The sequence below is a fragment of the Neodiprion fabricii genome, chromosome 4, assembly GCF_021155785.1.
Source record: "Neodiprion fabricii isolate iyNeoFabr1 chromosome 4, iyNeoFabr1.1, whole genome shotgun sequence".
Classification (NCBI taxonomy): domain Eukaryota; kingdom Metazoa; phylum Arthropoda; class Insecta; order Hymenoptera; family Diprionidae; genus Neodiprion; species Neodiprion fabricii.
The window spans coordinates 16,344,927-16,356,675 of record NC_060242.1 but is presented as its reverse complement, the minus strand read 5'-3'; the positions used below and the strand labels follow the sequence as shown (position 1 = coordinate 16,356,675).

At 39.5% G+C, this 11,749-nt stretch overlaps 1 protein-coding gene across 5 annotated transcripts in view; it reads right to left on the bottom strand.

Moving 5' to 3' along the window:
- Positions 1-1,368: 1,368 nt before the first annotated feature.
- The window catches only part of LOC124179643 (ecdysone-induced protein 74EF), a 122,729-nt gene continuing 112,348 nt past the window's right edge, over positions 1,369-11,749 (bottom strand). For all 5 annotated transcript variants that reach the window (XM_046564245.1, XM_046564246.1, XM_046564244.1 and 2 more), the window contains one exon: positions 1,369-4,130. In XM_046564245.1, coding sequence (XP_046420201.1) covers positions 3,574-4,130 — 557 coding nt within the window. In that variant the 3' untranslated portion in view covers positions 1,369-3,573. The remainder of the gene's footprint in view (positions 4,131-11,749) is intronic.

Below are 11,749 nucleotides of genomic sequence, written 5' to 3'. Positions count from 1 at the left end.
TCGGCTATTATCCAGTTAAAAACCTGCGCGAGATATTCAACTGAATTATGTTACAGCCCACATGGAATAACGGGTCAATAGGCTCCGTATAAATAGCAATTGCGTCATACTGCACATAAGATTAACTGTACACATATATACACTGTTTCCCGCTAGTTGTAATGAAGCTTGAGCCCGTAATGTTTAATCTCTCTCACATTTACTTGTTGTTAGTATTGTGAGCTTGGTGAGCTTTAAATAGGCGCTATCACGATGATTCAATATTATAAAATGCACATAGATCGTATGTTGTATACAATGTATACTTACACAGCCGCTCTCCGATAAGGTTTCACAATGTTTTTACCTCGAATTTTCTATTTTCGCAAAAATGTAAATAATATTATAATGAAATATTATTTTTGGTTGAAATATACTTAGTAATTTCTGGATATCTTATTATGATACAGTATTCATTTATTAAATTTCACCTACAAACAACGAATCACAGAACGTTACATTATAGTTCCTTAACACGTAAATCAATTTATCCATACTTAATTATATATTACAAGTAAATATAATCATATCCTTATTACAGTAAAATCTTAACTTTCTAAAATATCATCATCATATCATCATCATTTTTATCATCATCACTGTCACCATAATCATCAGCATCAGCATCATAGTGTAGTCAAATGTTTATGTTATAATGTAAATTTACTTTCCCTGAAAATAAGAGATTTGAAAAATTTGTATTATTTAATTTTAGTGTCCATTCATTGTTTATAAGTATGTGTTATTATGTATAGTTGTATAATAGGTACTTGCTTCTGTTTGTTGTACTGTAATTTCCACGGTATATAAGTAGTAGTAAATTTCTATTTGTTTATTTATTTCATTGTTTTTCAATTTTCTCTACAGGCACGAAACACTGAAAATTGAGAAAGGAGCAAATATTTGTAAACGACCGTATAATTTATATAAGATGAGTAACAAATGGCAAATTAAGTACCAAAAACAAATCTATGTAAAAACGACACATTAAATCTTGCTATATTTTACTATTTTTGTCAGAAGGCAACGCGTCAATTTTTTCTACATTTTTTTCTTTCATTGAAGGCAATCATTTTTGTATCATCTGTCACAGTTTTGTATATCTGAGTCCCGATGCACAGAAAGTGTACAATATCAATACGCAACACCACATCAGAGAATAGGTGTAGTACGTACGACCAGAAGCATATGCATATATGTACACTGTACGTAACGTTTACCAGCTGCAAACCTTTTTCTTTTCATTAGAACTTGATCACCTCGTCAATTAACAAACGCACGGGACTGTTCAGGCATTACTGGCAGCACAGGTTTACTGTATTTGCATTATTAGTTTGCTTTTTTCTGTAATATTTTCTTTGTTCGTTTGTTTTTTTTTTTGTTTTTTTTTTTCGTGATATATTTATTTTCATTTGAGTCTATCTTTTTAACTGTACTATCATAGTGAAATATGCAGGGTCGTTTAAATTTATCAGATTTGTTTTGCAGAACCCTATATTATATTCAATATAATTGATTTTCAAAATTCCAGTACATATTTCAACGTATAGATATATGATTAAGTCTTAAACAATATTCTTTATATATATATAGAGATGTGTGTATATACAAAACTTAAAATTAAGGTGATATATTCCGTATGCTCAATTTCATACCTGGGGGCGACAATAATTTGAATTTTACTCTGGATATTTCAATGTTATCAGTATCATCATTATTATGATCATTATTTAGTATTACTATTAATATTTTTGCTATTAATATTGTTATCATTACCATTATTACTATTATTATTGTTTTTATCATTATTATTACACCCTGGGCTAAAGCTTGGGAATTTTCTTTCGCAGTTTTCAATTAAACTTTGCACCAACTTTTGCACAATGTATGCGGGTCGTTTAACCGGTCATTTTTGTGTATCTTATATATTCGTCTACTACATTTTTTAATGAGATTCTTATCAACGAGAGAGAAAACTCCAAAATAATAGGAAAATAAAAACGCGAAAATAGGGCAAAGTTTAAATTTACCTTGTTAGAAAATCATCCTTCTTCGTTGCAATTCTGATTCATGCACAACGCACAGTTGCCATCTACTACGTAACATACAATATACCTATACTCATATATATAATAATATATATTTAAATATTGTAATAAGTGTTAATATATAGATATATATGTATTTATATATGCAATGGTATACTTTGTATATATACAGAGATAAATGGTGTGTGTGTGTATATACGTATATATATATATGTATATACATATATTTCTTGTTAATTTCCTTCAAACAAATTCTTGTTTTCATCTTCCTCTTCTTAATTGTCGATAATTTCTATTTCGTGTGTGTGTGTGTGTGTGTGTGTGCGTGCGTGCGTGTGTGTACATACACACATATACATACTTATATACATACACATACATACATACATACATACATATGTATAACATACTATATCATTTTAAACGCTATATAGTTGTTTTTTTTTTCTTCTAGATAACATTGTTGGACCTCTTGTGTGTATAGCCAGCACCATATTCACGTCGATTAAACGGACCTCAGCAGCTTTTTTTTCTCTTTTGTGTAAGCAGTCGCACGTTGTCACCATCATTATTAAAAAAATATATATAATATATCCCCCTTCCTCCCTGAGCTCGCTCCATCAAAACTTTAACACTCCTTCTATAAACCATTTCACAGCCCGTATATTTCGTTTCATTTAAACTTTCCACTTTAACAATTTTTTTTTCTTTTTTTTTTATCATTTTTTAATCAGGTATATTATATAGTCATCTAAATATACAATAATAAATAATTTACCATTTTTCAAATGTACAATTGTTGATTAGTTATTTTTTTTTTCTGTTTGTTTTGTTCTGTTTCGTTTTAACTTCATCCTCATCGTACATAAGTTAAGTAATTTGTCCTTTACTACATAATACACAATCTTTATATGTCCGACCATTCAACTATAATATAATAATTATTATTAGATATTACAATTACAATTACAATTATTATTATTATTATTATTATTACAATAACTAAATTTTGTACAAATTTAAAAAATTCTAACCAATATATAAACTGCTAATTTATACATATACCAGGGTACGTGGATTCTCGTTTCTGTGCTTGGCGTACATATATATATAAACAATGTAGATATATAATGTAATATTACGTAAAATTTAAAAGGTATAATAAAAAATTGTTACCGCTTTGTCATTATTATTATATCAATCATATACAATATGCATGCGCGTGTATATATAATATGTATAATAACAGAGTCAGGGGGATGATTTAGATTATTTGAGGAGTATGCCAAGCGGGCGGTAAATCCGATTCCGTCCGACGGGGCGGCGATGAGCTCGTAGACGAGTGGAGTAGATCAGCCGTTTCTGGGCTTCTCTCGTCTTTCATACCGTCATTGTCTTGTAACAATAATCTCGCCCGCAATATTCGCTGCATTTTAATCCTATCGTTGTGATATTTGCCAAGGTTTCGCCAGGGCGGGGCCTGATCTCACGCCCCCGTACAATCGATCTCAACAATGTCCTTAGGAACGTCGACGAACTGGTAAACCAGTCGCTGACCGTCAACCTTGGCGAGTATGCCCCTCTGATAATAGTACCGAAGGGCGCGTCCCATTGTCTCGTAATTCATGTCCGGTTTATTCTTGTGCAATCCCCACAGCCTAGACACCGCCTTGCTGTCGACGAGCTTGAAGACTCCCCGGTCCCTGTTCGTCCACTTAATGTAACGCGGACAGTACTCCCGGTCCTGCAAGAGCTTGAGTAAAAACTCCCAGAGATAGGTCGTCGAGCCCTCCCTCGATTTCCGCTTCACCGCTGCACCGCCTTCGCCACCCTGCCGAGGCTTCTTCAGCTTGCTCTTCTTCGGCCGCGGTTGAAAGCCCAACTCCAGGAGGTAGAGATCGTCCGAAACCGAACTGGTCGCCGCCTGGATAACGCTCGTGGGTACGCCTCCTGGTCCACGCGGTGGACTAGGCGTGCAGGGTGTCGCAAACTGTCCTCCGCCTCCGTACATCGAACTCACGTAGTTGCTGTAACTCTCGGACACTGGAAAACGGCAAAAGAAATACCAAAAACTTTAGTCATATTACTTTACACTGAAAACTTTCAATTTTACATCCATAATGTTATATGTATAATATACCCGGAGAATTCGTGGTGAAAATGTGAAATGGATAATTTGAAACATGTTAGGGTAAGTCCGCCTGCGTCTTTGCAATACACGGTGGTACACGTGTTACCGATCAACGTCTCGTTCATTTTTCAAGATTGGCCGAATTCTTCACTTCCCAAATAAATGTCGATCGGTAAAATATTCCACCAATTCTACCACTGATTGTTTGAAAAGTGCACATACATTTTCGATAGGAAAATCCTGCGTGAATTTCGTTCAACCTACGATTTGAAATTCGATTCAATATGCCTGCGTTGCGATACAACTGGAAAAATATAAAAACAACATATCTGCAGAAGGTAGAAAGAGATGATGTGTAAGAATAGGAAAAAAGAAACTCAAGAATTATCAAGAGTCTGCAAGGGTGACTGACGGACATGAAGATAGCACCTGATACATAATTCGATTTGGCAATACGCGTACACATAACAGCGTATGAATACGTACATACATGATACAGGGGATAACAACTGCGGTCAGCTGTATCACAGCGAGAGGTTATCACACTCTCGTTCGAGTGTAAGACGTTTAAAAATTTGCTCAAGTGGCAAAAAATATGCATGAATTAACGCTTCCGCGCTGGTATAGCAACGCGGCTCCGAGCGACTATCTAATACTCGTCTTATTTCGTCTCTCGTCTTTATACTTCGCGCAGCGATTCGCTACCACCTTATACTTCCCCTTCTCTCAATATCTTATCTGCAGCCGCGTTGCAAGAAAACATAATACGAGCATACGTGTCGTCGCGGTTTATTACACACTATCGTAAATCAAGTATGCGGATGCATGGTTGCACATTCTATGCAACTGGTGTGCAAAACCACAATATTAACAGAGCTCTCTATAATACGTGTCTCGTCTGCGTTCCCGTTCGGCTTCAGAGGTGGCGCTAAGCGTTCGTTTGCAGTAGCCCGGAAGATCGCCTCTCTATTGTACGGAGCATCGGACGGAATGCATTTATTTATTATTATTTTTTGCAACCACGGTAAATATAATTAATTTTCACGAAAAAGTAGACCATGCACGTCTCTTTTACGCTTTACTTGGAATACGAAATTTGATAATTTATACCAAAACGGCATAAAAAGATTGGTAAATCCGATCATTGTACTTGCAAAAGATTTATACATCCAAAAAAAGCCAATGGTAGGCCATTGGTTATGATCAGTTACTTTGAACCTTTCTACTTAATTTTTTTGTTGTTTCATACAAATTGCATAACATTATACGACGCGTGTAATATCCGATTGTTCACATTACGGTTTTTTACAACAAATCATGTAGCGTTGGGTATACAGCTGAGTATACTGTACGAGGTACATACATAGTGTTGTCGAGTGGGATAATTATTTTCGCACGTAGGTATTAATACATGTAGTATATGTGCATCGTGCCCGACTTGAGAAGCGCGGTTGAGTGCGTAATAATTTTTTTTTTTTTTTGTCAACAACTTGAGACCGTGCAAATATGAAAAAAGAGGCCAGGGAGGAATGGACTAAAGACGTTATACATACATGCATTAAAACAGAAACACACGACGACGAGAAAGACAGAAAGAGACAGAGATAGATACATAGATAAATAGACATACAGATAGATAGATATTTTATTCATGTCCATAACAATTTTGGACAATATCACCATGTAACGTACAAGTTTACACGCGTTACATGATGATCAAGAGAAAAGAAAGCAATTGATAAAAATTAATACGAAGCAAGGAAAAATCGTAAAACTAACTTAAAACTAAATCTAGCCTAACGAAAGGGTGTTCGAGAAAACTCAGCATCGAACAGATGCTGCCGAAGGGAATGCTTAAAGCTCGAGTATAAACGGATTTTGCGAAGGCCAGGAGGAAGCGAATGCCACGGGTACATAGCCGATACCGCGAAGAGAATAGCGAGAGAGAGAGAGAGCGAGAGAGATAAAGAGGACTTACTTTATCTTTCTAATAATCACCTATATACCTATAGCACCGTATACCTCGTATACCATGTAGCGAGGGAAAAAATATATGTTGAGGTCGTCGCGTGTGCTACATATGTGACGTAATTACGATAAACTGAAATAACATCTTGATCTTAAAAGCCGCGTCGTAACAGTGTTAAGTATCGCCTCTCGTGTTTTCTCGGTCCTGATTAGGTACGCCTAATTTCCCACACCTTGTTAACTGACGTAAACAAGCGATCCGCCAGCTTCAGCACCCAAGCGACTATATACTCTCACTTTCAGTACACGAACGTATCATAGTTGCAACACGTGACACACGTCCTGGTGAATTTCGCAAGTTGAATTCCCCGTACCCAGGCACATTTCTCGAAAATAATACTACCACCGAAAAATATTCCTCTCATCGCTGTAGTCGTGGTGAAGTACAGCACGATATTCGAAAATTCCCAAGACGAACGTATAATGGAAATAAAATCGCAAACGAGTCGCGAAAACGCGGCCATGTTGATTTTTTTGGTCGAATCTTTATTTTTCGATACGCATCACCCCGTGCGAGTGTTTATGAAATTTACCGTTATAAAAAAATATATCCCTCTCCCCTGAAAATAATCGTTTCTATTCATTCGTTTCGTTACGTTAATTACCACCCTTCGCAACATAAGTTATCTCTTTTTCTGCCCCCAGAGGTCACTATAACCCGCAAGTGGCGCTGGGTGTAGAATCGTATATAATGGTTTGTAGAGCTCCAAGCAGCATCGAAGCTACTGAACAAGGCATCGTCATCACCGCTCGACACACACACGCACACACACATCCGACACAAGCAGGCAGAGAGACAGGCAGAAAGATAGACAGACAGGGGCGCGATGCACCGACCTCGTGCAGTTCTCTTCACCGCCAATGCATGTGTGTATTTTACGTGCTGCCGGGCAGGCGGAGAGGAGAGCCTTTCCTCGCTCTCCGCTCACGCCTGCACCAGCAACTGCATGCAGCAGTGCAGCGGCGGCCAGCCTGCAGTATGATAGAGGACTGACCCGAACCAAGGTTGTTCCACTGACGTCACTAGCTAGTAGTGCATAATGGGCACCTGGACAGAGTCTGTATTCCGCACGTATAATATGAGCGGTATATGCCATACGTACAAACGCTTCGCAAGTTGTTCTGCAACAACAGGAAGTTGCAATTCAAGTATCTATCGAGTATGCAGAATTAAAAGACATATTTCACTTCCGGGACTATTGAATAGACATGTGAAAAATCAGGGGTAATGAAAAAATAAGAGCAACACAAAAACGAATAAAATCGCACGACAAATTAAACGTCTGGCTTCTATTTTTTCCACCATCATCGTGGCATCAAGTTTTATTATTTCAAGAGACATGATAATGCAGGCAGCAGTGTTTCTGCAATAATTTATATCGAGTCTATAAAGAGGAGGCGCAAAAACATTTCCGCGAGGCCACCGTTAATCGGAATTTCCTCTCCCCCCCCCTCTCCCCCCCCTCGAGAGGCCTTCTATTTATACGTACGTACGTATATATATATGTAATATACCATTACAACGAGACTAATCGTCGTCCCTCTCGCGATCCACCAACAAACGTCAACGTCCGATGTTTACGTTTCCGATGACTATAAGTCGTAGATGAGTCAATGCCTGTACTATTATACCCCTTCTCGGCGTCTAGCTCGATAGGAGAGTGAGAGTGAGAGTGAGAGTGAGAGTGAGAGTGAGAGCGAGACCGAGAGCGAGAGCGAGAGTGTTGGACGCTGACTTATACTGCACGACTCAATTGCGCTCTACACTCTCGTAGGAGGATGCATGCCGTTCGTCGCGTGATTTTCGCGCGTGGATGTATAACGGGTATACATAACAATAATTTGACAAGACCGATCTGCGAATAGAAATCAAAGATAAAATAATGAGATGACGATCCGTCGTAGGTATCGCATCAGGGAATATGTTGGCAGCTAATGACACGGGCGATGAACCAGCCCCGCCTCGTTCTCGCTCTCTCGTTTAATACGCGATATACCAGCTTCTTCCCAACTCAATTCTCGCGTCCCCGTCGCCGTCGCGACGGCGAGACCCTCTTCTGTTCGCTATACTTGTACTTCCGGCGGGCGCGGCGGCGGTGGCGGATAGCTAGCGCGAAATTTCTCGCAAAATAAACGAACTCGCGAGACCCGCGGCTTATACCCCCTCGTTGGATATTTTTAACTATCAGCTTGTTATACCATTTCGACTTTACAAACTTCCTGCTGCTGCTGCTGCTGCTGCTGCTATTCGTGATGCCCGAATATATTGTGGCAACACGTACTGGGAAAAGAGAGAGAAAGAGAAAGGGAGAAAAAAATATGAATGTATTCCACCGCATAATCCTCATAATGTTTCACTTTCCGTTTCGCTTCTGAAATATTAGTTTCTGTCCTCTGCGTAGCGCAGCAATTATTTTACTTTTTACCTTCTTGCGAACAAAGAAAAAAAAAACTTTCATCATACGGAGAAAAGTTGGGAACATATTTTATTCATTTTAACGTAATTTTATATCGATAGTTGATCATGAATCTGATTCGCGGTGCACGCGTTGCAAAACGTTTACACCCCCTCTATTTACAATATCGTTGGATGGCGCACGGTGATGCAATCAAAACTGTTTCGAAACTTGATGCAAAAATCCGCGTCATTGCGATAATCGCATGTTGTAGGGTAATAGTATATACAATGTAAATTTGTGCAAAGTAATATACGGCGAACACTTTGAAAATTATTACTGCACGGACACGCTTGTATGCTGTACAAAAGTATATAGTGTACCGATTTATTATATATATACATATACTACGTTTACGTACGCAATATTTCATACTTTTCAATTACAATCATAGGCGTGTTAGGTGTTACTTGACTTACATTGATTCAAATCCGTCACGGTTTATGTGATCGAACATTATCGATTATCAGCGGCTCATAACAGGTGACTCGGTGCGCGTAAAGACACGACTAGTTCAAGTTTTGGCAAATAGTGCAAGTTGGGAAAATTCGTAGCACGTAAGCACGTAACTCGATGCACGTAAACATAGTGATAGACGCGCAGACGACGTAGGTTGACGGTGAGTGCAGACTCACCTGAATTTTTCAGGTGTGACCCGTAACACGGTCTATTGTCGCCGACTAAAAATATACCGAATACACATGTGTATGTATAAATGTATAAAATACATGCATGATTATTGAAATATATACAGTATCTGTGTCGATACATGCGTATGTATGATACATAAAAGAAAAGCAAAGGAAAAGAAAAAGAGAAAAGACAACGCATTCGACGAAATGAAAACAAAGTGGTTTAATATCGAGGAAAAAATTGACAAAGAAAAATCACTGCATTGGTGCGGATCATCCTGCATCCATATCGTTTGATTACACAAATTTTGCCGAAATTTGAATGAGGATAGAAAGAGAGCGCAAGCTGATAAAAGGCCTGCATTGCAGAGACAGAAGTAAACACATACACGTATATTACGTACGCTTGTATGCGTACATAATCCAGGATATATATGTACTGCAATATACGATACGAGGCATGCGTGATTGCGAAACAGCGAACAGCGTTGAGGGGGTCAACGTTCAAGGATAATATTGCGACTCTTTTTATCAGAGCGGATCGTACCCCGATTGGCAAGGTTTCGCTGCCGTGAACCGAGCCGAGACTAGAGGACGACGACGACGACGACGACGACGACGACGACGACGATGATGATGATGAACAGAAGTGGCAAGCGAGGGATTGACGGAATGGCGTGTCGAGTCGCATCGCGAGCAAAGCTTTATCGGGTTATTTACATACACGCACGCGCATTGACCGATCCATCGAGATTGGCCGCTTCGTTATTGCACCTCTACATTACACATTATATACTTGGATATTATATGCACTGCACGTACGTATGCCTATAACGAAAGGGAAGAGAATCGGTGTATATCATAAGCCGTGTGTGTGTGTATATAGCATATAATAATATAGCAATGGGAATTACAATCGCGTTTGTTATAGAAACGAAAGTGAGAATAATAGTATATCTACCGCGCGATACGGTGCACTGCCCGAGAGAAATGCATGCACATGGTGCACTTGGCCTAGGCAATGAGGAGATTCTGTCCTATTGGCCTAGGGCGCACAGGCGTGCACAATAACCCCCCCCCCCACAGACTATAAATAATAAATATGAGTTTAGATTTAACTGCACTCGGAGCCGAGTTGCACAGCTCGGAGATGCACTCCGGGCGGAGAGCCCTGGGAGACCGAGGGAGAAAGAGAGAGAGAGAGAGAAGGAGGAATGGGGCGGGGGGGGCGGGTTGACCTTCAGTCGTGGCGGGAAAGTCAGGCAGTCACTGACCGACAGACTCTCGACTTAACTGCTCTATCCTCTGCCTCCTCGCCGTCTCCTCTGCACGCTTCTCTTCTCTTCTCTTCTCTTCCCTTCTCTTCTCTTCTCTTCTCTTCCCTTCCCTTCTCTTCACTTCTCTCCTCGCGTTGCTCGCACTGCCTGCTGCAGCTCGCCGACTGCTTAGCCCCCCCCCCCCCCCCTCCATCCCTGCGCATCGGCGCATATAACGCGTACATGCATGCACTCTTACTCTTTCTCTACATTTCTCTCGCTCTCCCTCTCTCTCTTTCGCGGTCTTCATCCTCGTTAACTCTCTCCTCATCTCATTTCGTAGGGGGTATACCCTACTGCCTTGGGCACTATCTTTAACCCTGCAGCAGCGGCATCGCGGCTCAACTCCGACGACTCGATTCGGTGTCTTCCTCTGCGCTCATGCACAGCGTCACATTATGCACTCCTCTTTCTACATTATCGCGGATTTTAACTGCACGGATATACGGTCATGTTATACATTATACATACTATGGATATAGCCGTTCGCTTGATGCGGAAGACAATATTTGCCGTGTACGGAAACGGCCGCCACGACAATATTGACAATTACAATATCATCCGTTGTAGAATTTCTTCTTGTCTTTACATTCAATATAGAGAAACAAATCCTTCCGCTCTGTCTATCTATCTATCTATCTATCTCTCTCTCTCTCTCTCTCTCTGCAATACAACGGATGACCATGTAAGCAGGTACTGCACGTAAAAAGGAAATTGAGAAATAACTATACGTTTTTCCTCACATGTTATACCCATCGCATCAAGACCTGAACAGCGCGGAGTTATAATGCAGAGAAGGAAAAGAGCTATAAGTCCACGAAACTCAAATGTGATATTACACGTTATCGAGATTATTATATATATATATATATATGTGAGAACGAATTTTTTATATACATGACAACCATTATTGAGTATGAATTAATATAGTTCTATACATTTACACAAATGATCCTAGCATCGAAAATTACAACCATCGTTGCAATATTAAACTGTCCATCCCATCGGGGGAAAGCAGAGGATTTGTTTGAAACCCTCCCCCCACCACCCCAAAAAAAAAAAAAAAAAAAAACACGGAAGTGTATAACAAGCATATCAT